Raw genomic sequence first — 25,280 nt, 5'->3', positions numbered from 1 at the left:
TGGTAGCTTTACACCCAGACAACCGGTTTACAATTTCATCAACTTCAATCCAAAGTAAATCAGTTGCAACTGTATGGAAGTTGTTAGGTGGCTATTAAAGGGGACATATCATGAAAATCATAAAGTTATTTTATCAACCTAGAAAATGTGAAAAAGATCAACCCAGTAACCATTCTCTGCAAGCATGTAAAAAATAGCTCATTGAAATTTGGCTCCCCTTGTGATGTCAGAAGGGGATAATACCGCCCCTTAATCTGCACTATCCAACCACAGCACTGCCATTTAGCGCAGAGATCAGCTCATTTGCATGTTAAAAAAGTTTTTGCTCACACCTACAAAGTGACAATTTTAACATGCTGTAATAAATGATCTATATGATATTTTGAGCTAAAACTAAACGCGTGTACTCTGGGGACACCAAAGATTTATTTGACATCTTAAAAAAATAAGTTGTGTGAAATGTCCCCTTTAAATGATTATGTAATAGCCATTTGTGTAAAGGATTTAAATACATAACAAAAGCTAACTGTCCATGTTTTTGTGTAACAGGAAAAGTAAACTGGCCTATATCAACACTGCGACTCGTGAGGTAGCTGAGGAACCGGTGGTGCTTACACGTGCCAGAACAACCCATAGTTTATATAACAAATTTAGTAGACGGGAGCTAAAGGACAACTCGCGTATCTACTACATCTTCAGCAACCCTACACCTGTGGTACCCGAGGAGGACATGGTCTCTACACACACGCTGAAAGAGTATGACATCACCCTGAACCCACCCAGTTTTTACATGCAGGTCTCAAACTTCTTGTAATGCATCAAATGTAAGAAACTATTTCTTTCATTCAGTTTAGCTGAAATCGTATGTTTTTTTACAAACACTAATGGTTTTGCCAATGCCAAAACACCATGGTTAATTTTCGTATGGGAACGTCAACATCTTTTGTGTTTCACAGAATGATAAATGGACTGCATTTATATAGCGCTTTCATAGACCAATGCCCATCCAAAGCGCTTTACAATTTGCCTCACATTCACACACTGACGGCGGTGAAAAATTGGGAGCACCATCAACCTGATTTGTGTACAGATAAGTAAATCAACACGCACGACAGCGTACAATTATCCACTTTAATTTAATCGGATCATAAAACGGTCGATGGGAGCGTGCTTTACAAAAAAGCAGAAAGTGAATATTTTAAACAGAAAAGCAGATACTGAACAAAACAGATAGAAAATGACAAAATTCACAGGTGAACGTTACAACGGTGACTGCATTATTTAAAAAAGCAGTAAAGAACACATTTAGACAATAGGCTGAGTTTCCCGGATCAGCCAATCCAGAGCCTCCTTCCTGCCCTGCCGCTCTAGCTCCGCCCCAATCGTTTCCCGGCATTCCTTGTGGTAGTCATTCAACCAATCACGCTGTAGGATGAGAAATATGTATTATAACACCCTTGCTTTAATCCACTTTTTTTTGAAAATATGCTCATTTTCCAGCTCCCCTAGAGTTAAACATTTGATTTTTACCATTTTGGAATCCATTCAGCTGATCTTCGGGTCTTGCGCTAACACTTTTAGCATAGCTTAGCTCAATCCATTGAATCTGATTAGGCCATTAGCATTGCGCTAAAAAATAACCAGAAAGTTTCGATATTTTTCCTATTTAAAACTTGACTCTTCTGTAGTTACATCGTGTACTAAGACCGACCGAATATTAAAAGTTGCGATTTTTATAGTCAGATATTGCTATGAACTCTCATTCTGGCGTAATAATCAAGGACTTGCTGCCGTGGCATGGCTGCGGGAGGCGCAATGATATTGCGCAGCGCCTGAAAATACTCCCCTTAGTAACTTTCAATAGCAGGGGACTATATTCGGGCACTGTGTAAAATCATTGCGCCTAGGGGAACTATTTTTGGGCAGTGCGTGGTAGTATTGCGCCTCCTGCAGCCATGTTGCGGCGGCAAAGTCCTTGATGGTTGCGCCAGAATGAGAGTGTAGTTCCTGGCGATATCTGCCTGGAAAATCGCAGCTTTTGGTTTTCTGTCGGTCTTGGTGTATGATGTAACTACAGAAGAGTCAAGTTTTAAGTAGGAAAAATATCTAAACTCTTTGGTTATTTTTTTGGCGTGATGCTAATGGTCTAATCAGATTCAATGGATTATGCTAAGCTATGCTAAAAGTGGTAGCGCCGGACCCGGGGATCGGCTGAATGGATTCCAAAACGATAAAAATCGGATGTTTAACTCTAGGGGAGCTGGAAAATTAGCTTTTTTTAAAAAAAAAAAAAGTGGAGTGTCCCTTTAAAGCAGTGATCTGAAACAACTGCTGGTTACTTGATGTAATATACTTCATGTATAACTTTTCATGGGTTGAAGCCAAATCTATTCATTTCTATTGCAATTCACACTGTCACTGCTAAATGCTTCCAAAAATGTACACAGTGGACCTTTAAAGTGCACTTTATTGAATTTTCCCATGTAAACAGACTACTTACACTATTTATACTACAAAATAACACAAAATAGTGCATAGGTTTGCATTTTGTTATGCTTAGGCTCTATACTCACACACCAGATGTTATTAATTAGCACAAGACACCTTTATTAATATTGCATTTTGACCAATTGTAATTTTGAATTTTTTTTAATAAATATCTTAAAATATTTATTACAAATGTTTGTCTAGTACCTCTTTTTGCGTAAGCAGATCTGTGTTGATCATCTTCAGCTGAATAGGGACCAAAGTGAGGGGTTCGAAAGTCAAACTACCTTTATTCCTGAAATTATACTGAAAGACAGAAAATTAGATGTCTAACTTTTAAGGCGGGTACATGATCTCTGAGAAACAATGTTGACATTTGAAATCACTTAAACAAACACACCCCTACCCCAAAAGAATCTGAGCCTTTTTTGATAGACACGCCCCACACATATGCAGCTTATATGCCCTTACTGCTGAATGGCTATAAGTGTGTTTTGGTACTCAGCCAGACACTCGTTTCCAAAGTGTTTTTTTTTTCTAAAATCATGCACCCCGCCTTTAAAAATGCATTAAATCATTATGTTTCCTGGGCGGCTGACTCTGTACCGCCCCCTGTTGGTGTGAATGTAGCATCATATAAACACAAACATCATCGCAACTAATCACCTATTTACCTATTTTTTTTATTTACCTATTGACCTATTTATCACTAATATTTAACACATTATGGAATTAAAAATGATTACTGGGACCAAAAAATAAGAGTAAGAATACAAGCACTGCGTAGTAATTGGCTGATTGTGTGATCTCAATATGAGGGCCGACCTACGTTCAGCCCCATACAGCAAAAAATACATTTCTCTAACAAAAAATATATATTTAAATATATGCTAAAAAGATTGTAGAAAGTGAATCTTAATTAAAAATATTTTAAAATATATTTAGTTTGAACCTTCTTATTTCAACATATATTTCAAAATGTATTTCAAGGGTAACACATACATTTCTACTTTTACAACCCATATGGCAAAAAATATACTTTTCCTGGCCAAAATATTTATAATAAATATTTATATTTATAGTTTTCTATTCATATAAAACATTTATTAAGTATATTTTTGCAGTTAAAATATATTTAATTTTTAAAAAATTTTAAAACGGTTATGTTTTTCTTCCAATGCGACTTGAATATAAATGCTTTGAAATATGTTTCTTTTTAAAATATTTTTCAAAATATACAAAAAAATGGCCAAAAAATATATTGATGGTAAACATATTTAAAAATATATTTTGAATTTTTTTTTTTATAATTTTCTGTCTTTCGGAGCACTGAGGATAGCAATCTGCTGAAACGTTTGCTCATGTTCCTCTGTTTTTATTTCACATTTTTGCACTTGTACTTTAATACATTTTGTACTTTCTAGACCTTTTTAGTCTTATTTGAATCAGTGTGCGGTCAGCCATTTTTTCTGCTTCTTCCAAAATATATTTTAGCAAATATATTTTTTGGCCATTTTTTTGTATATTTGGAAATATATTTAAAATTGTATTTGAAAATATATTTTTTGCCATATAGAGCCACCTATATGACTCAAATCATCTCATGTGAGTGAATCAATCCTTCCAGAAAAAAAGCTTACTTTTTTGTGATTGTTGCGGGCAAAAATCCTTTATCTTGCACGTTTTCTTAAAAAATGTTATGGAAAATATGCGGGATATTTATTAAATTTTATGCGATGAAATTGCAGGGAAATTGCAAAAACTGTTTGCAGCTTTTCATTGATGTTTACGTTGCGTAATTACGTCACTTCCCATGACATCAGGGAACATGGCTGCACATGTGTGAAGTGCAACATTTTTCAACTTTCTGATATACATGACTTTTGCTACAAAAATGCGGGGATTATGAAATCATGCAAGCCCAGATATTTTGCGAGCAGAAATCTGCATTTATGCGGCGAAAGTGCAGCGTATTTATGCAGACTTTGGCTGATTATGCATTGAATCATGCGATCACATAATCGTATGAAAAAATTATGATGCATTGTTTGAAGGATTACTTTGGTTTTGAAGGGAACAACCAGGACAACGTTTTCCAGCCGAATCCCAAAGGATCCATCTTCATAATATCCAGGCTCTATAAAAAATTTAATCATTTAGTTTCTCGGAGATCAAAAACCCAACAACATAAAATAAAAAGATAATAACATCACACTGTAAAAATCCCTTGTTGCACATACATTTTTATATTTTATCAATTTGAAATTACAATTTATTTTAACTTTCTTGACTAGCGAGAAGTAAATGTTAAATTAGTTATTTTAACTTTATTTTTATAATTTATAGCAACTCCTCATTAGTCAAGAAATTAATTGTTAATTCAAGTTGATTAAAGGGGGCATTTCACAAGACTTTTTTAATATGCTAAATAAATCTTTGGTGTCCCCATAGTGTGTATGTGAAGTTTTAGTTTAAAATACCACACAGATAATTAAAATTTGCCACTTTGTAGGTGTGAGTAAAAATGTGTCGTTTTTGGATGTGTCCTTTAAAATGCAAATGAGTTGATCTCTGCACTAAATGGCAGTGCCGTGGTTGGATATTGCAGATTAGGGGCGGTATATCCCCTTCTGACATCACAAGGGGAGCCAAATTACAATGAGCTATTTTTTCACATGCTTGCAGAGAATGGTTTACCAAAACTAAGTTACTAGGTTGATCTTTTTCACATTTTCTAGGTTTATACAAGCACTGTGGACCAAATTATAGCACTTAACATGAAACAAGTCAGATTTTCATGAAATGTCCCCTTTAAACTTAAAAATTTAAGTGCAACAAGGATTGTTTTACAGTGTAATAAGATGAAAATCTCATGAAAGTGTATGTTTCTGTACCATCACTGACAATCATCCCTGCCTCCAGTGGTTCGTCAGCAAATGTTTTGTAGCTGATGCCACAAGGACCTTCGTGAACGTTAAGGAAACATCCAACACCGTGACCTGTACCGTGAAGATAGTCCAATCCAGACTCCCAAAGAGCAGCGCGAGCAAACGAATCCAACAGGTGACCTGTGCACAACACCACAGTCCAATAATTACAGCTTTGCTTTTCTTAAGATTTTAGTTTTTCTTTCGAGGTATAGACCAGCAGTGTTTGGTTTAAATGACACACCTTTGATCCCATTGGGAAAAACTGCGGCACTGACAGCGATGTGTCCCTTTAGCACATATGTAAAGCATTCCTGTGGAAGACAAAACATCCGTGAGCATTACGTGTAAACTGATATTGGATTATGAAAAAGTTGATTCTGTTTTGTCTCATTCTCTATGGGGACAGAGTGAATTTTAGGAAAACTGAATTATTTTAATACAAATGGAAAATCCATGCACTTTTTATTAGACACGATAAAGCAAAGACTATTTACTTTCTCATAGTCGGATGGATTTCCAAAATGCACCGTACGGGTCACATCTGTGGTGCCGTCTCTAGAAACCAAAGATGTTATATTTACATTATATCTTAAATGTATTACAAAACTACAGATTTGATGTTTTTGCAATGGTATATTCATTGTAAATGTCAGGCAGTATTTGTGTGCTTACTTGTACTGTGCCCCAGAGTCAATGAGATAAACCTCATTAAGAGAAAGTGTCCTGTTGGTTTCTGGGAGAGGACTATTAGATGAAAAAAAAAGTTCAAAAAACTACAATCCATATTTCACATCACATAAACTGTAATGAATGTAATGTCAAACATATATCATTTAATGTCACATTATACCGGTAATGTATGATGGCGCCATTGGATCCCACACTGGAGATGGTTGGAAAACTCAGTCCAACAAAGTCTTTCTGTTGACTAGATGGAAAAAAATATTTTTTTAATATAAACCTTTTATCATGCAAGTTGCAGTTCTGCAGATCACCAGCTGGCGGTGCTACAGCCTCACATGAGAGCATAAGGGGCCGATCACACAGAACACGTTTATGGCAGTGGTGGTCTTTTTTGAATGCTTTAATATGGGCAGTGAGCGCCCTGCGTTTTTGAAGGAGCGCCCAACGTCATATTGCCTTCTTCCATTGTCCAATCGAATGAGGCGGGCTTTCCGTTGTGGTGACATTGTTTGGAAAAAACGTGTCACGTGGTCTCATTCACGAAGCATGGGTACGCACAAATGTGTTCGTAAAATGTGCGTACGGACGTTTTAACTTACAAATCATGATTCAACAAAAACTTTCATACCAAAATTTATTTTAAATGTTTGCAAAAACATAAGAACAACTTGGATCAAATATGCGCAATAATCATGAACAAGAAAAAAAGAAGAAAGATAATATATATCTGTGTTTTATATATACATATATACATATATATATACATATACATATATACATATACATATACATACATATATACATATATATATATATATATATATATATATATATATATATATATATATATATATATATATATATATATATATATATATATATATATTTGTTTTTTTTTCCTTGTTCATGATGGTTGCGTACTTGTGGTCTAAGTTGTTCTTACGTTTTTGCATACATTTAAAATACATTATAGTATGAAAGTTTTTGTTGAATCGTGATTTGTAAATTAAAACACCCGTACGCACATTTTAAAAACAAATTTGTGCATACGCATGCTTAGTGAATGCGACCCATCATCTCCTGTGTGTTTGTGCACCGCTCACCCTCGATCAAAGCAAGCGCCCTCATTTTAACTCTTTCCCTGCCAGCGTTTTTAAAAAAAAAGTTGCCAGTCAGCGCCAGCATTTTTATAAATTTTCACAAAAGTTTAATGCCTTACAGAAAATTTTCTTCTTTCACTATTTCCCCGCCATTGACGAGTTAACTCGACAATTAAGAGAAAACGCTTCATTGCCAATGACGAGTATTTCCGACAATCCGTAATACCGCTATTATCCACCAGATGACGCTTTTCCGCAACTTATAAAACCCGGAAGTAACCCCTCAGGGCAAACGGCTGTAGGTCCATGTATGTTTTGAGGATCGCTTTTGATCAAAAGTCATTCATAAAAATGCAATTATTTCTGCTTTTTGCTTAAAATTTTGTGATTTTACAGAAACCTACCCAAATTTGAGAGGTGATAAAAAGAGAAGTAATGAAGGTAGGATAAAATGTTTGTTTTTTCATTTGATATATTGAATGTTTATATATTTAAAGAAGAACATTTTCTGGAAGGCATTAAACTTGAAAATTATATTACAAAAAATGTAAAACGCTGGTGGGGAAAGAGTTAAAGGGCACATATTATGCAAAATACCCTTTTAAAGAAATTTGGACATAAATGTGTGTTGGGCTACCCAGTCTCACGAAATTTCGTGATATAGTCACGTACATTTTTTATTATTTTTTCGTGATATTGTCACTAATTTCCACGTTTTTTCGTGACCGTATCACGAATTTCTGTTTTTCATGTCCTTGTAACGTATTGGTTACTCAACTGCTTTTTCCTATTTTCAAACCATTTTCACTTCGGTATAGATTTGGTGTTTGCGTTAGGATGTCACTTTAAGTATTGGTTTATACAATTTTTTCTGATTCATTTTTTTATTTTTCCAGATTTTTACACCATTGTGGCTTGGCATTAGAGTAGGAGTTGGGTTTGGGTAAGGATGTCATTTTATGTAAAAACATTTTCTGGAAGGCATTTTCACGAAAATCATGAAAAATGCTGGGCTGGCTGGCAACTTAAAAAAAACCGCTGGTAGGGATTTAAAGTATATAAACATACTTTTATAAACTTTTATAAATGTTTTTTTTATGGGCAATGTATCCCCTCTGCTTTCAAACAAAAAACTTTTCATCCTACCTTCATTTGTTCTCTTTTTATTTTGTCTTAAAAATGGGTAAGTTTCTTCAAAAATACAACATTTTGAGCAAAAAGCTGAGATCATTGCATTTTGTGAAGGACTTTTGATAGAAATCAGATTCAGAGCGATGATCAAAACATACACGGAGTTTGAACTGTTTGACCTAAGGGGTTGCTTACGAGTTTTAAAAGTTGGGTAAGAGCGCCACCTTGTGGATAATAGCGGAAATATGGATTGCCGTAAAAACTCGTCATTGGCATTGACGTGTTCATTCGTCAATGGTGGGGAAAGAGTTCAAGTTTCTTCACTATTTGATTGACAGGACAGCTGCCTCGGTGGTTAGTAGCTAGTCTCGCGTAGCCAGACCTTCAATACTGAAGGTCTGGTGTTTTTCGCTGCTTTTTATGGACAAATCCCGCCCACGAGCTGTTTGACCGACATGTCAAACAACCAATCACAGTTTGTTTCATCTAAGCGTCACGTTTCGGACTCCCCACAATAACGAGCCGGCTGGCAACAAGTCAGTTATTGAAATAACCAGCCGCAACCGAATAGCATCTAAATAAACAACATTACTCACCATAGGACAACGTTGTGCACTTCATCAACAGCCACACCAATGAGACGCTCCCGTTAAACATCTGTTTCAAGCATATCTCTCCACTTTTTAACACATACAAGCAATTCAGCAGAACCGAACTTTTTGACTCCACTAACTGCCTCAAGCAAAACTCTTGGACGTCTTTTAGAGATTCGATGCCGCAAACTTTGCATATTTTTAAGAATCCAATGTTTAGCTGATCATGATAACTGCTCATTATTATCCACGTGAACACTCTCTTCCCCAATGGAACGTCAGAGCTTTGTTTTCCAGGGACCGAACCTAATCGCGACACTCGCGTCTTCTGGAAATCCGTTTTTTTTCAACCAATCAAAGCCGACTTTAACATTCTCACAGAGTTTCCAGAAAAGTGTACGAAAAACTTCAGACGTTCAGCCAACCGTTTGTGGGCGTGACGTCTGAGGCTGAGACTAGTTAGTAGCAGCATTGCTAATTTTTAAGATGACCAAAAAGGGCAATGCGGCACGCCTTGCGTTTCCAAGCGTTTCGTGTGATTGACCCCTAATAATTTATAATATGATAAAGTCATTGTGTGTGAAACAGATGAACTGTTTGATTTGTGTTGTGGAAGTTCGACTTGCCTCCTTAATTCCTCGGCTTTATCTGCTGCAGATATCTCTGTGACCGTGCCTTTCGGAATCTATACAATAAAAAATACAGTACTGTTAGTATCTACATCGTTCAGTCGATGTTATACTGAATCGCAAACCACAGAATGCATTTCCATCATAGTTTCGCAAAAAAACACACACCATGTTTCTTACGTACCTCTTTCTCCAACCAGGCAAACAGTTCACATAGCGCCACCGCATCTTTGATATGTGCAAAAAGCATTGTGATTAATGGAAAAGCAGATATTTTCTGAAACATGAAACATGGTAAAGATTTCTGTGTGGACTTACATGTGCCATCTTCATGCCCTGAATCTCTGTGGGGTTTTTGACGGCTTTAGCCAGACATAAAGGTGTGTAAGGGATGGCAGATCTGTGAATCTGGACATTTATGAAATACAGTTAATGTGCAAACACTCACGCCTTTAAATACAAATAGAGAAACTACTAAAAGGTTTTGAACAGAGCAGTTTGATGCAAAGATGAAAGATGGATGCATAGATAACCAGACATTGACTCACCTTAGGTATGGCCTGTGTAAAAGCACAGCTGGCCTTGTCACAAATCCAGACTTTTTCTTTGGGCGTCAGGGCGGCACAAACAGCCTGCAGTTCTGTATAGACAGATTCGTATGGGAAACACTGCACGGTCAGCTCGGGTTTGCTCGGGCCGTCCAGTTCTAAATGTTCTCGGACCGCAGGGTCTAACAAACGCTTGCTGTCCACAAACAGCCTACAAACACAGAAGTCAAAGACAGACGTGAGCTCGGGCCGTCACACGTGTGAATTTAAAGTATAAAGTGAAGAATCATAAAGACTGTTTTACTTTATGTTGTTCATGCCGATGATGGCGTAAGCAAAGAAGACGGGGTTATACTCGATGTCTGACCCACGAAGGTTAAACAGCCCTAGGAAGAGTAAGAGACAGATTAATAATATTATAAAAGAATGTGTCTGTGAAGTTTCAGCACAAAATACCCCACAGATCATTTATTATAACATGTCCAAATTGCCCATAATTGGGTGGGAGCAAAAAGCGCTGTACCTTTAAATGCAAATGAGCTCCCTTACAAAAAACAATGAGTGCTTTCAGTCCAAATAGATGTGAATACAGTCTGAGACAATAGTATGTCACTATTGAGATATGGCGGACAGCGAACAACTCACTGAGGGTGGAAAGTATGGTAATGCACTGTTAGTTAGTGTCCATGGGCGGGGTTTTATCAGTGTGATGTCACATTGATAAGATAATGAAAATGGCAGACTGCTTTGTTTTAATGGGGATTAAAAGTGAAGTAGAGGGTGGATTTTTTTCAGCCTAGTGTGTTCATGTTCACACACTGCTAATACAGCCCAGTCTCACGAAATTTTGTGCTATAGTCACGTACATTTTTGATAATTTTTTCGTGATATTGTCACAAACTTCTGCGTTTTTCATGAGCGTATTATGAATTTCTGTTTTTCGTGTCAGTGTCACGTATTAGTTACTCAACTGTTTTGTCCTATTTTCTTACCATTGTCTCTTCGGTTTCCCAACTCTAACCCTAACTCCAGGCGACAAAATGGTTTAAAAATATAAAAAAATATATAAACCAATACTTAAAGTGACATCCTAACGCAAACACCAAAATCTAAACCGAAGCGAAAATGGTTTGAAAATAGGACAAAACAGTTGACTGACCAATACGTGACAATGACACGCAAAAACAGAAATTCGTGATACAATTACGAAAAAACGCGAAAATGCGTGACAATATCTCAGGAAAAAAGAATCAAACATTTACGTGATTATTACGAGATTGGGTAGGCCAACACACATTTATGTCCAAATTTCTTGTAAAAGTTTATTTTGCATATTAGGTGCCCTTTTACTCTTTCCCCACCAGCGTTTTTAATTTTTTTTATAATTTTCAATAGTTTAATGCCTTCCAGAAAATGTTCTTCTTTAAATATATAAACATACAATATAAAAAAAATTATCCTACCTTTATTTGGTCTTTATCAATCACCTCTCAAATATGGGTAGGTTTCTTCAAAAATACCAAATTTTGAGCAAAAATCTGAGATAATTGGGTTTTTGTGAAGGACTTTTGATGAGGATCAGATTAGGAGGAGCGATTATGAAAACATATACGGAGTTTGAACTGTTTGCGGACACTTCAGGGTTTTATAAGTTGGGTAATAGCGCCACCTGTTGGATAATAGCGAAAAACGGAGTGCCGGAAAACGTCTCGGGTTACGTAGGTAACCCTGGTTCCCTGAGAAGGGAACGAGACGCTGCGTCGCCATAGCAACGCTTTGGGGAACGCCTCGGCGTGACTGATCTGAAGCACGTGTAACACATAATCAATAATTTGATGATTGGATATAGGCTGGATGCCGTGCGGACCAAGGGTATAAGAAGGCATCCCACACAAACACACTCGCTACCAGTGCCGAAGCAAGTGCCTACAGGGATGCAGGGAGTATGGCATGGAGACGCAGCGTCTCGTTCCCTTCTCAGGGAACCAGGGTTACCTACGTAACCCGAGACGTTCCCTTTCGAGGAACTCGAGCTGCGTCGCCATAGCAACGCTTTGGGGAACGAGATGCCCACGCTTCCATACTACCAAATGCCTGTAGCGTGTATAACTGAACACAGTCAAGGCAAAGAACCTGGGACCCTACAGGGGTCTAGGTCTAGACCATAAAATCTGACGTAGGTGAGCGGCGAAGACCAACCGGCCGCATTACACACGTCAAGAGAGGCGCCTGACCCTAAGGCCTTAGAGGCAGCCATACCCCGGGTAGAGTGGGCCCTCACAGCGACAGGTGAGGGTAAGCCCTGATGTTCATAAGCCAGTGAGATAGCATCTACTATCCATCTGCTCAAAGTCTGCTTGGTCGCCGGTAAAACCTTTTCAGGGTGAACCAAAGCACACAAATAGCTGCTCGGACTTCCTCCACTGAGCAGTCCTGTGAACGTATGTGTCCAGTGCAGTGCTCGCACAGGACACAACAAATTCAGCTTTTCTTGGTCCGCGCTCCTGAAGGGGGGGAGGACAAAGGGCCTGTAGAACAATGGGCCTCGGCACATTGTTCAGCACCTTGGGAATATAACCTGGCTTCGGGTGTAAAAAAGCCTTAGCCATCCCAGGTGCAAACTCCAGACATGTCGGGGATACTGACAGGGCCTGAAGGTCCCCCACTCGCTTTAAAGAGGGGATAGCAGAAGGAACACAGCCTTAAAGGCCAGAAACCTATCTGGCAAAGTCTCAAATGGCTCGAGCGGAGCCGACGAGAGCCCTTCCAGCATGACTGGTAGGTCCCAAGTTGGCACCCTTGTGCGGCAAACACGTCGCAACCTGCGAGTGCCACAAAGAAAGCGAGCCAGTAACGAGTGTCTACCCACTGATGAGCCTTCCACCGAAGTATGGTAGGCAGAAACTGCTGCCGTTTAAACCTTAATGGTGAAAGGAGTAAACTCAGAGAAACGCTCCTGCAGAAACCTCAGCACTACGTTGACAGGCAGTTATAACTGGGTCTGTCAGATGAGCTGAACACCAAGAGGTGAACATTTCCCACTTAAGGGAATAAAGTCGCCCCGTGGAGGGATAAACACAACCACGGGGGAAAGCATACAGACGTAGCCTCGCCCATGCCTGTACCATGGAAAACCACAGTGGGAAAAGTGTGGTGTCCTGGGATGCAAACAGATCTACCTCTGCGCGTCCTAACCTTTTCCAGATGTGGTTGACCACATCTAGATGAAGTTTTCACTCCCACCGGAGATGTCTCGAAGGGGCATCTGCCACATTCAGGTGGCCTGGTATGTAGACTGCCCTCAGAGAGTCCAGAAGTGTATGGTAGGCAGAAACTGCTGCCACCTATACCTTAAAGGTGGAGTAATAATGGTCTCCACAACCTCAGTTGGTAGCATGACATTCTTCCAAAGGAGTATGGTAGGCAGAGACTGCTGCCCCCTAAACCTTAGGGTGGAAGGAGTTAACCCAGCAGAGATATGCTCCTGCAGAAACCTCAGTACCACGTCAAGGGGCAGTTGACTGGGTCTGTCAGGTGAGCTGAACACCGAAAGGTGAAGTTTCTCTACTTTAGGTCATACGCTTCCTCGTTGAGGGAGCTCTGAAGTAATCATCTGGTTCCCACAACCTCATTCGGGAGCATGAGGTCCCTCCAAAGGAGCATGGTAGGCAGAGACTGCTGCCACCTAGACCTTAAGGGGTGGAAGTAGTTAAGCCAGCAGAGAATTGCTGCTGCAGAAACCTCAGTACCACATAAACACGGCAGTTGACTGGGTTTGTAAGGGGAGTTAAACACCAATAGGTGAAATATTCTCCACTTAAGAGCATAAAGCTCTCTTGAGGGTTGTCCAGACGAAATATGAGGTCCTTCCAGAAGGAATACGGAAGGCAGAAACCGCTGCCACCTAAGCCTTAAGAGTGGAAGGAATTAAGCCAGCGGAGAATTGCTCCTGCAGAAACCTCAGCACCACATAAACAGGGCAGGTGATTGGGTCTGTCACGTGAGCTGAACACCATGAGGTGAAGTTTCTCCACTTAGGGCCTTAGCTCCCTGAGGGAGCTCTGGAGTAATCATATGGTCTCCACAACCTCAGTTGGGAGCCTGACATCCTTCCAAAGGAGTATGGTAGGCAGAGACTGCTGCCACCTAAACCTTAAGAGTGGACGGAGTTAAGCCAGCAGAGATTTGCTAGTGCAGAAACTTCAGCACCACAACAACAGGGCAGTTGACTGGGACTGTCAGGAGTAAAGTATGGTCTCCACAACCTCAGTTGGGAGACCTGAGCCTGCGAGCCTGGCCCCCTCAGAGGCCAAGCTGACAGCTACCAGATCTCTGGCAAACTTTCTCCAGAACTTCTGTTTCAGAGTGATTGGGGGAAAGAAGAGAAAACCACATTAGGCAGTGTGTGGTGTCCTGAGACGCAAACAGATCCACCTCTGCGTGTCCAAATACTCTCCAGATGTGGTTCACTACATCTGGCTGGAATTTCAACTCCCCGTGAATGGGCTTTGCCTTACAGGGCATGTGGCATATGCAAGTGGCCTGGGTCTAAACTGTCGTCAACGAGTACAGTTTGTCCAGAGACCACAAACGCCATTATCCCAAAATCAACAATGTTGTGATTTTGGCCCTATCGGCTTTCCATAACTGTACTCCAACCTGTAAGGGATGTGCCTGTTGTCAGCAACACACGCCAGCAGCGCACACCCAAAACAGTCCTTATGATAGAAACCAAGGTTTTCTTCACACCACCAGAGCACGCAGACAACGATGCGTGACTTTGATTGCAGACCTCCTTAGAGATTCATTTAAGAAACCACCGATGTGATGTCTGTCTAGACAAACACATGATGGCTCCTCTGGTCTAGAAGGAAATGGGAGTCCAACCCATACCATCATCATTTCCAAGGCAATTTCAGTGCCATAGCCGATGATGAGTTTCAGCGATTTTGACCCTTTTGGCTTTCCATAATCGCACTAACCTGTGAGGGACGCTTCTGTTGTCAGCGTCACACATCGACAACGCGCACCCAACACAGGACCTTGGGACAGAAGCCATGCTTTCTTCCTGTTACCACAGCACGCAAAAAACGGTGCGTGACTTTGATCATGCGAGACGGGTTTCCCCTCGGGGAAACCCTCCCGTGTTGAATGAAGACATAAGCTCTAATGTAAGGAATCAGTCCTCGGATCTGATTAAATCACAGTCTGTCTCAGTCACAGGATAGGACTGAGCTGCATCATTGAACAATTACAAATCCCTCCTTTTGAAACAATAAAGCAACGGCTGTAGGTCATCATTTCTCTCATGTGGAGGTTCTACAGCCTCCTGCACAAGAATGTATACATGCTCCCCACTGGAGCCGGCTGTATGCAGTTCCACCAGTGCAGGTGAAGGTTAATTGCAGCTGCCTGTGGTACTACGCACAGCAGTGAGTGTGCCCTGCGAGGGCACTGAAGGGAAGCAGGCACCATAAATGGGGTGTGAGCTGCTTCGCTTCATTAAGAAATAGTGAGTGCCACGAACGAAGACGTTACCCGCCTCAGCGGATGAAGGACTCGAATCGTAACACAAAAGATCATATCTTGACCAGCAGACGATCAGGAGAATATGCTGTGTATAGCTGTACAAGCAACACTCAGCATAAACACAAAATAACTGTTTGACACAGCTCACACAGGCTGTGACAAGCATATATACATACATAGCCTACACATACAGGTGTAGAAAACGAAAAATATTATTATTTTCATTATTATGTGTATGTACATACATATAATACCTCCATACTGTAAGAAGAGAGGAGGCTTCATGTGGAGACTGCACGTTTAGCCTTAAACAGTAGGCGGATTATGAAGATGGTTCATCTCTCCAGAGACAGATAGCTGAAATATATGTGGCTCTCACGCAAGGCGCCTTCCCGATCCGGCGACAGAGAGAGAGAGAGCGGACGTTACGTGCAAGCAGAGATACCGCCGCCTGCACGAAATCATATGGCGACTCCCACGAGTGCAACCGCTGCTGAGAAGCGGGATCGCAGCCGCGAGCCCAAGCTTCCTAGAAAGCGAAAGACAGATGTCATGGGTGTAGGCGGGGTTACCACCGCCTGCACGCACGAGTGCAGTCACCGCTCTGCCTCGACAGAAGCGGGACCTGATCCGTGAGGGCGCAAGCCCGAGATATCCTTCTCTAAGCGCGAAGCTGGAGCGCAACACGTGCACGGGAATGCTCACAGTGCACACAGCCAGTTTCCTCAAAAGCCAACTGTGCGTGCTGCGCTCTAGACACATATAAATGTGTATCCTTGTCTGTGATATCGCGCCGACAGGGAGATACACATACTTGAACTTCATAAAACATACTTCAGATTTATGCAAACGTACACGCAGTCACTTGCTGAGGCACTAAAAGCGAGTGTGTTTGTGTGGGATGCCTTCTTATACCCTTGGTCCGCACGGCATCCAGCCTATATCCAATCATCAAATTATTGATTATGTGTTACACGTGCTTCAGATCAGTCACGCCGAGGCGTTCCCCAAAGCGTTGCTATGGCGACGCAGCTCGAGTTCCTCGAAAGGGAACCTCGTCATTGTCAGGGAAGTGTTTTCTCTTAATTGACTAGTGAAACACAAATCAGGTTTAGTTGTAATAATACTTTTTTTTATAGTGATAGACCGATATATTGCAGTGGCCGATATTTGCTTTTGTTTGTTTTTTTCGGCATTGATCTTACAACTAATCAAAAATCATGTGACTGTTAGTTTAAGTGTCCTATACATTGTGAATATGCACAAAAACGTATTTAGTTTTATTTGTACAAATGTTCAGAAATTATTAACATCAACACACAGGCTAATCTGACACAAGCGCTCTTTAACTGGGGTAAAAAGGACAGTGGAGGGGAAACAAGGATTGGGTCGTGAAAAAACATCACACGTGAGTGCAAATAAAGACAATATGCTGATACCTACACGCAATTTCATCCAAAGCTGTGACCACGAACCAGGAAATCTTCCTTTCTGCCATTTTCCCTCTTAATGCCACAACTTTATCTTGCCAAGTGAGACCTAAAAAAATACAAAAACAGGCCCTTTAACAGACAAATCAGATTTTTTTGTAAATGCAAGTGTATTTACAGTTTACACAATTTATCCACACTTTTGATTTATTTTGCGCTGTTAATGCAATGCTTTACCAAATACAGCACTGTACAGTCCGTATAGATTTTTTTTACAGGGTTCCCACATCTTCGTTAATTTTAAATTTAGGGCCTTTCAAGAACTTTCCAGGTCCTATACACTCAAATTCAAGGACTTAATGTGGGGACACATTTTAAGTGAGAGCAACCTTTCGAGGGAACTTGCGCTGCGTCACTGTAGTGACACTTTGGGAATGCCTCCAGGGATAAGTGCGTCTGAATGTGTATATCAAATTCAACCAATGATGAGGCTTAACGACAAAGACAGGGTGACGCGGGGGTCAGGAAGTATATCGCTATCTGAAATATTGCCAAAGACGGCGTTACAGGGACGCAGGAAGTATGGCAAGGGAGACGCAGCGTCTCGTTCCCTTCTCAGGGAGCAACAGTTACATACTTAACCCGAGATGTTTTTATGTGTCAAACACAAATAAACTATGAAAAAAAAGCATTTTGGTATGAATCAACATTCGCATACAGAAGATATAAGCATTTAAAGCCAACAGTTTAGCACATGTTTTTATGATATTATCCTACACTACAAAGGGAATAACTATGGATTTTTTTCTTGCATAAAATAGATTCAAGCACTTTCAATTATCTGTATATCCATGTATGTATATTTTCAAAAACTTCCCAGGTCCTTGAATTTTTTCTCCCAGATTCACAAACTTTCAAGGATTTCAAGGACCCGTGGGAACCCTGTTTTTAACTCTGTAAGACCGTATTATAGTCAATCAGGTGGTCAGATGTGCTGACCTGTGTATTTGAGAGCGAGGGTGATGAGTTTGGTGCTGGGTCTGGGCGGCCGATCCTCCCAAATGGCATCGATAAGGTTGTCCTGCACAGCAACCAATGAGTGACCGGCACTGCTCAGAGCTTTAGACATGTTCTTCCACTGGTCTACAACACACAAACACAAACATGATATACACATGCGCATCTTGTGTTTTTTACATAGAAAAGATATGCTAATAAATGTAAAAAAAATCACTAGGAAGGTAAAACGTATTTAGCAATAAATGAGTATGAACAATATTATACAATACAGTACACTGAAAAAATGATTCAATCAATTTACTCAATTTATTTAAGCTACATTTAAAACAATTTGAAAAACAAAAAACTTTTCTTTAAATGTAGCTTAAATAAATTGATTGCTAATAAATTGATTGCTTACCTTAAAAAATTTAGTAAATTGAATGAATAATTTTTTTCAGTGTAAATAATATAACATTTGTTGGTAACACTAATGCACAATGAACTAACATGGACAATTGTATTGGCATTAACTAATAATAACAAAGATTAATAAATGCTGAAAATTGTATTACTTAGTTTATGTTAACTAATACATTTACTAATGTTAATAAATACAACATTTTTGTAAGTTATATGGCCCCACTTTATATTAGGTCTCTTTACTGTGCACATATAGAAAAAGAAACATAATACATTATACTTTTTGTGTACATATGTGACCCTGGACCACAAATAAGGGTAAATTTTGATGTGTGGTTTGTTAGGATAGGACACAATTTGGTCTTTTATTTGAAAATCTGGAATCTGAGGGTGCAAAAAATCTTAATATTGAGAAAGTAAAGTCCTTAGCAACACATATTACTAATGATAAATACATTTTTATATATTTATGGTAGGACATTTATAAAAAAAAAAAAATTTACCATAAAAAATAAATAATTTTTACCATAAAAAATAAATAATTTTTACCATAAAAATAAATAATTTTTACCATAAAAATACTTTTTTTACCATAAAAAAAAAAATTTACCATAAAAATACAATTTTTACCATAAAAATAAAATGCTTTTTACCATATAAATGAAATAATTTTTACCATAAGAAATGAAAAAAATTGAATATAAAAATATTTTTTTATATAAAAAAATTACCATAAAAAATAAAAATACTTTTTACCATAAAAATAAAAAAATTTAACCATAAAAATAAATAATTTTTACCATAAAAAATAAATAATTTGTACCATAAAAAAAATACTTTGTACCATAAAAATAAATCATTTTTACCATAAAAAATAAATAATTTTTACCCATATAATGTATTGTTGGCTATTGCTACAAATACACCCGTGCGATTTTGAGGTTTTGCGGTCCAGGGTCACAAATATGTAGTTCAGGTTAAGTTTAGGGTTGGGGTCAATAATTTTTAAAATGAAAATGGAGTTTAATTCTAAGTTCAATGTAAAAACATGTATGTACACCAGTGGTTCTCAAACTAAGGGATTGTGCCAGTTAAATGACATTTTATAAAATATATTAATTAATCATAATTTCAGTGTAATCGAACCTCAGAAAAATAAGACTACTAACCAACTTATTTGTTTACATTTTTTGTTTAAAGTTTTAAAAGTTTTTACAATTTTCTATGAGGGGGCGCACATCGAAAAAGATTGAGAACCACTGATGTACACAATCGTTACATTGTATACAGTTTTAATGACCTATCAGTTAAAGACACGTAATATGAAGTGTGACCGGCTTTACTCATGTTCTTTTTTCATTTAAAACATGTATTATTTTTATTATTATTATTAATAAATTAATTTTGTGATTCATATTTTTAGCATTATTATTCATAATTTTTTTATTATTATTATTCAATTTCTGACCTGCAGCAATAATCCATGGATCAACTCCAACTTTGGAGTTTTCAGGGAGAACGCTGATGAGCCAATCCTCCTGAGATGGTGTTTCCTTCAGTCCTAAATACAGACAACCCAAGATGACCATGAATGAATTAATACCAAGAATAAAAATCAACATATTTTTGATTCTGTGTGAAAATTTATGAGATTAGGAGCATCAATGTTTAATTTCAATCTTTGACATGATCATGCTCAGTGTCAATATCTGTTTATATTATCATTGAATGTTCTTTACGTTATGAAAGATGATTTCACAAAACTGTTTTTCACAGACTGGATACAAATTATTTAAAGTAAAATGGTTTATAAAAAGCATCACCAAGGCCAAAGGGCTTCTTGCAGGACTCTGACTTGTATATAATAAAGCACTGTAAAAACAAATATGATGACCAAGCAACCAGACGTCATAAAGTGATATCACCATTAACTACCCATTTTCATCAGAGTCCAGTTATTGTCCATCTGCTGGCTGGCCTGCAGGAAATATCGCCCATCTGTCCACAAAGCAGCATGTTGTTCTGTGACAATAGCAGTACCTAAAAAACACACACTTCATAAATTCACATGTAAATTATATTTTTAGACATGGTGAGCTGTCATGTGAGCTACATAATCCAATGACACTTCCTCATACTTTAGGTAAATTGCATTTAGGTGTGATGAACTGGATTACTTTTGTACTTAAGGTAAAAGGTCAAATTTAATTGTGACACGTTATATAGGAGTATTAAATGATGCAATACGTGATCCTATCTGTGAAAACACAACTCAAGTCATTATTATTATAATAGTTAAAACTATCCTACATAATGTACATTTTATATACTAAATATATAACATTTCAATAGTATACTTGACTGTGCTGTAGTTCAAATGTAACATTAATATGTATACAGTACATAAAAAATTTATTATTGAATGTATACAAATGTGTGGGCAATATATTATTAATACATTTTGTATTTTATATTATTTATTTACTTTTATTATATCTGAAATTATTAAAGTATATTTATAAATGTTTAAAAGGTGGACTCAAGTGTGCTTCAAGTTGTAACTAAATACAATTTTTAGAAGATATCACAGTTGAGTACACCTAGATGGTCTTAAGTTTTGTCTTAACAAGTACTAAATACTACTTTTCAGTATATTAAGTAAAAATGACTGCACAAAAACAGAGCAATTTTGTTACCTTACGGTTGTGTACTTTATTCACCTGGGAATGCATTAGGTATATTATTTTTATATACTACTATTATACTTTAAAGTATATTCGTAAATATTTAAAGGTGGGTTCAAGTCTACTTTAAGTTGTAATTAAAAATATTTTTTTAATACAGACAAGTATATTCAAGTTTATCTTAAGAAGTACTAAATACTTCTTTTTAGTATCCTAAGTTCAAAATTAGTGTGCGAAAATAGAGCACTTTTAGTACATTGTGGAAAAGAGTACTTAAATAGTGTATTTTTGTAAACTTTTTTCACCATGGGAATACATTTGTTATATTATTTTAACATACTACTAGTATACTTTAAAGTATATTTATAAATGTTTAAAGTTGGGTTAAAGTGTACTTCAAGTTATAATTAGATATATTGCATTTTAGTTCAACTTCATGATGTCTCAAAATAGCACAGTCGAGTACACTAAGATGGTCTTAAGTTTATCTTAAGAAGTACTAAATATTACTTTTTAGTATACAAAGTACAAAATTAGTTTGTGAAAATAGAGCACTTTTAGTATATTGTGGAAAAGTGTACTTAAATAAAGTGTATTTTAGTGCACTTTTTTTTCACCTGAGATGCTCGTTTTGATAAAAATATATACAGACCCGCCGAGCCGTTGAATCCACAGATGAACTCACGACGGCAGTCACAGGGTGCGATGTATTCACTCTGGACGTACGGATGCAGAGCAGGTCAATGACAAAAAGACAGAAGAAAAAAGTTACAGATTATATGTGTGTCAGCAATCAACTATAAATACTGCTAATTTACCCGCTTAACTAAATTAAGTGGGAAGTCTAAGAGGTCATACAAATCCATTTAATTAGAAAACATGTCATAATTAGAGAAAAAGAGAGCGAGAAAGAAGAAGGGAGTGAGCGCCAGGTTTTGTACTTAAGCATATCCAAGACTAAATGTTTTTTTTAAAGGGCACCTTTTATTATGGCCATTTTACAAGATGTAATATAAGTCTCAAGTGTGCCCAGAATGTGTCTGTGAAGTTTCAGCTCAAAATACCCAACAGATTATTTGTAATTGCATGCCCAAAATGCCCCTATTTGGGTGGGAGCAAAAACACGCTGTACCTTTAAAGGGATAGTTAACACAAAGATGAAAATATTGCTATTAACGACTCATCCTCATGTCGTTCCAAACTTGTAAGACCTCCGTTCATCTTCGGAACACAGTTTAAGATGTTTTAGATTTAGTCTGATAGCTTGTTGACCCTCCATTGAAAATCTATGTATGGTATACTGTCCATGTCCAGAAAGGTAATAAAAACATCATCAAAGTAGTCCATGTGACATCAGTGGGTCAGTTAAAATGTGTTGAAGCATCGAAAATACATTTTGTTCCAAAAATAAAAAAAAATTACCACTTTATTCAGCATTGTCTTTTCTTCCGGTTCTGTTGTGGAGTGCATGCGCGAGACTAAAGTCATGTGACTGCAGTGACGCGGATGATGTGTTATGTGGTGCGCCCCAGATGTTTTTTTTTGTGCGCCAAGGCTTCGTTTACAGTCTGAGGGAGACGCACGCTGTAAGTTTGAAAGAAAAAACGTTGCAAACATGTCTGAGGATAGCACGTCATCCGTGTCACTGCAGTCACGTGACTTTAGTCTCGCGTATGCGCTTCACAACAGACGCGGAAGAGAAGACAATGCTGATTAAAGACGTCATTTTTTATGTATTTTTGATGCTTCAACACATTCTAACCGACCCACTGACATCACATGGACTACTTTGATGATGTTTTTATTACCTTTCTGGACATGGACAGTATAACGTACGTAGATTTTCAATAAAGGGTCAGCAAGCTCTCGGACTTGATCCAAAACCTCCCAAACTGTGCTCCGAAGATGAACGGAGGTCTAACGAGTTTGAAACGACATGAGGGTGAGTCAGTAATGACATTATTTTCATTTTCGGGTGAACTATCCCTTTAAATGCAAATGAGCTACAGCTTCTCACTTCCTTACAAACATACAGTGAGAAAATAGATCTGATTAATACAGTCTGAGACAATAGTACATAGTGGACAAAGTCAAACTCACTGAGGTGGAAACTATGGTAATGCAGGACTATAAGTGGGCGGAGCTTATTGATGTGACCTCACATTGATAAGAGAATCAAAACGGCATGTCTAATGAGACTGCTTTGGTTTAATGGGGATTAAAAAACAAGGAGTGGATGGATTTTTTTTCATCGTATGGTGGTTGTGTTTACACAATAGGTGCCTTTAAAGTAGAAAATATGTCTGTTTAAAGGTTTCCAGAGCACACACAGGTACTTTATTAATCTTTTGTGGGAAACTGAAGAGGTTGCATGCAGATATTACCTGGTGTGCATCTCCTGATGGGATAATGTAAGCTTGAATGGGCTCTGTGATGAACTTGCCATTCCTCATAGCATGTCGGAGCTGCCTGAGGAGCTCCACTGTGATCTTTGGGGACATAGCAGCGTCTGTTAATAGATAAAGAAAGCTTTACGAGTCATAATCCGTGTATGCAATGCTTGGTTGTTTTATGTTTTTACATTACGCATGTGTGTGTGAACAAATAAAAACCTTTTTTGTAGCAAAAGCAAAAAAGGAAACTCGGATTTATTACCATATAAGGTCATTAAATTTAATTAAGTATCATAAATGCAATTCACGGCAAGATTACTGTTATATATTCATCAATCAACAGGTTAACATATTAATCTACTGTAGTTAGATTATTTATTGACTGATCTAACATTATATGTCTGTCTATATAAGCTAATACATGTTAAACGTGAAGAATTAACCTACCTGCAGCCATTTCTCTCTGGTACGTGGTGCTTAAAGTTGGAATTTGGAAAGGTATAAGATTGTCAACCTTTACCTTGCAGTCTCTCAAGTGAACTGTGACCGTCCCATAGTTAAAGATTTACTAGACTATATTAATAATCTCAGGGGTTTGGGTATAAACATTATAATCACTGAAATAAATGTAAATGAAATAAAATATTAGACTATACTGGAGTCTGGACCTTCCTTAACACAAATCTATAAGTTTATGCCAAAATAATATATTATTAAACAATAACTTTTTTTAGTCACCTCATAATATAGTTTATAATTTACAAATATACTTGATTTTACTAGAAAAACACGTCCTGATGAAGGCATCAGGCGTAGATGAAAGACATAAGATAACTTACGTCACTAAAAATGAAAGTTTTTATATTATATTTTATATTATTTGTATACTTACTTTGTGTTCATATCTAAAAAATTAAGCATTGTATAATATTTTAGTTTTATTTGGTAACGTACTACTTTGTTTGACATCTTTGTTCCAGTGACTGTGGCATCGGCCAATCACGTCCATGGAATTAACATACCGACAGCTGATTGGTTAAACCAGTTTCACTATACAACAACAATATTTATCTGTTCATGCAGTTATCGCACGATTAATTATAGGCAGAAGAATACACGCAGCACTTAAAAGCATCGCAACTCAAAGCAACACACTTATATTTATGCTACAAAAAAGACGTTACATTTCTGAATGAACTGTTTTGATGGTGGTAGGTGTGGCAGTCCCCCCCATTGTTAATTTTGAAGTCTTTTCTGAAAACTGCTATTAATCTTCTACAACATAGAAGGCTTTTCAATTCATTCTCAAGTGTGAAAATATAGTTATATTATATCTGTATCACGGAAAAGAGACTGTATGTAAGACGACGCTGACGACAGACACCAAAACACAAAGCATGTTATGTAAACAACAACAACAGCGTCGCGGGTTGAAATACCACAATCCACTTCTTTTTCCAAGCATGGAGCACACACAATAATCGATTACTATAAAACAATTCACCAGTTACCTTAAAGAAGCGAGCCTTTAGCTGTGAACTATTTTTAAAACTCCGCCGTTTCTTGTGTTAGCGTGGAGAGGAGGCAGCCATTACACTGATGACGTGTTCGGTCACGTGACAGACCGCCTCGTCCAGTCATGAGCGCGTGTGTACTCACAATTTCCACAAACTAAAATAATCTAGAGTTTGACATAGTCTAACTAAAAGATGTTTATTTG

The 25,280-nt window shown here is 37.8% G+C and overlaps 1 protein-coding gene across 2 annotated transcripts; it reads right to left on the bottom strand.

The window, feature by feature from the left end:
• Window positions 1-1,117: 1,117 nt before the first annotated feature.
• On the bottom strand, window positions 1,118-25,203 carry xpnpep1 (X-prolyl aminopeptidase (aminopeptidase P) 1, soluble). Of its 2 annotated transcripts, none has more exons than XM_073861450.1 (20): window positions 25,072-25,203; window positions 23,552-23,676; window positions 21,820-21,883; window positions 20,419-20,523; window positions 19,952-20,044; window positions 18,061-18,204; window positions 17,075-17,170; window positions 10,407-10,488; window positions 10,103-10,313; window positions 9,879-9,962; window positions 9,739-9,795; window positions 9,552-9,610; window positions 6,268-6,345; window positions 6,090-6,161; window positions 5,912-5,972; window positions 5,659-5,728; window positions 5,382-5,555; window positions 4,548-4,624; window positions 2,695-2,793; window positions 1,118-1,425 (listed from the first exon to the last, which is right to left on the bottom strand). In XM_073861450.1, the coding sequence occupies exons 2-20, from the start codon at window positions 23,666-23,668 to the stop codon at window positions 1,306-1,308; spliced, it is 1,863 nt and encodes a 620-aa protein (XP_073717551.1). In that variant the 5' UTR covers window positions 23,669-23,676; window positions 25,072-25,203; the 3' UTR covers window positions 1,118-1,305. The 2 variants fall into 2 exon arrangements, with proteins under 2 accessions (XP_073717551.1, XP_073717550.1); XM_073861449.1 differs by lacking the exon at window positions 25,072-25,203 and adding an exon at window positions 24,008-24,019.
• Window positions 25,204-25,280: the final 77 nt, after the last annotated feature.

The sequence above is a fragment of the Misgurnus anguillicaudatus genome, chromosome 23, assembly GCF_027580225.2.
Source record: "Misgurnus anguillicaudatus chromosome 23, ASM2758022v2, whole genome shotgun sequence".
In the NCBI taxonomy this organism is placed as follows: Eukaryota; Metazoa; Chordata; class Actinopteri; order Cypriniformes; family Cobitidae; genus Misgurnus; species Misgurnus anguillicaudatus.
The sequence above is the reverse complement of the archived record's forward strand: the minus strand, read 5'-3'. Positions and strand labels throughout refer to the sequence as shown.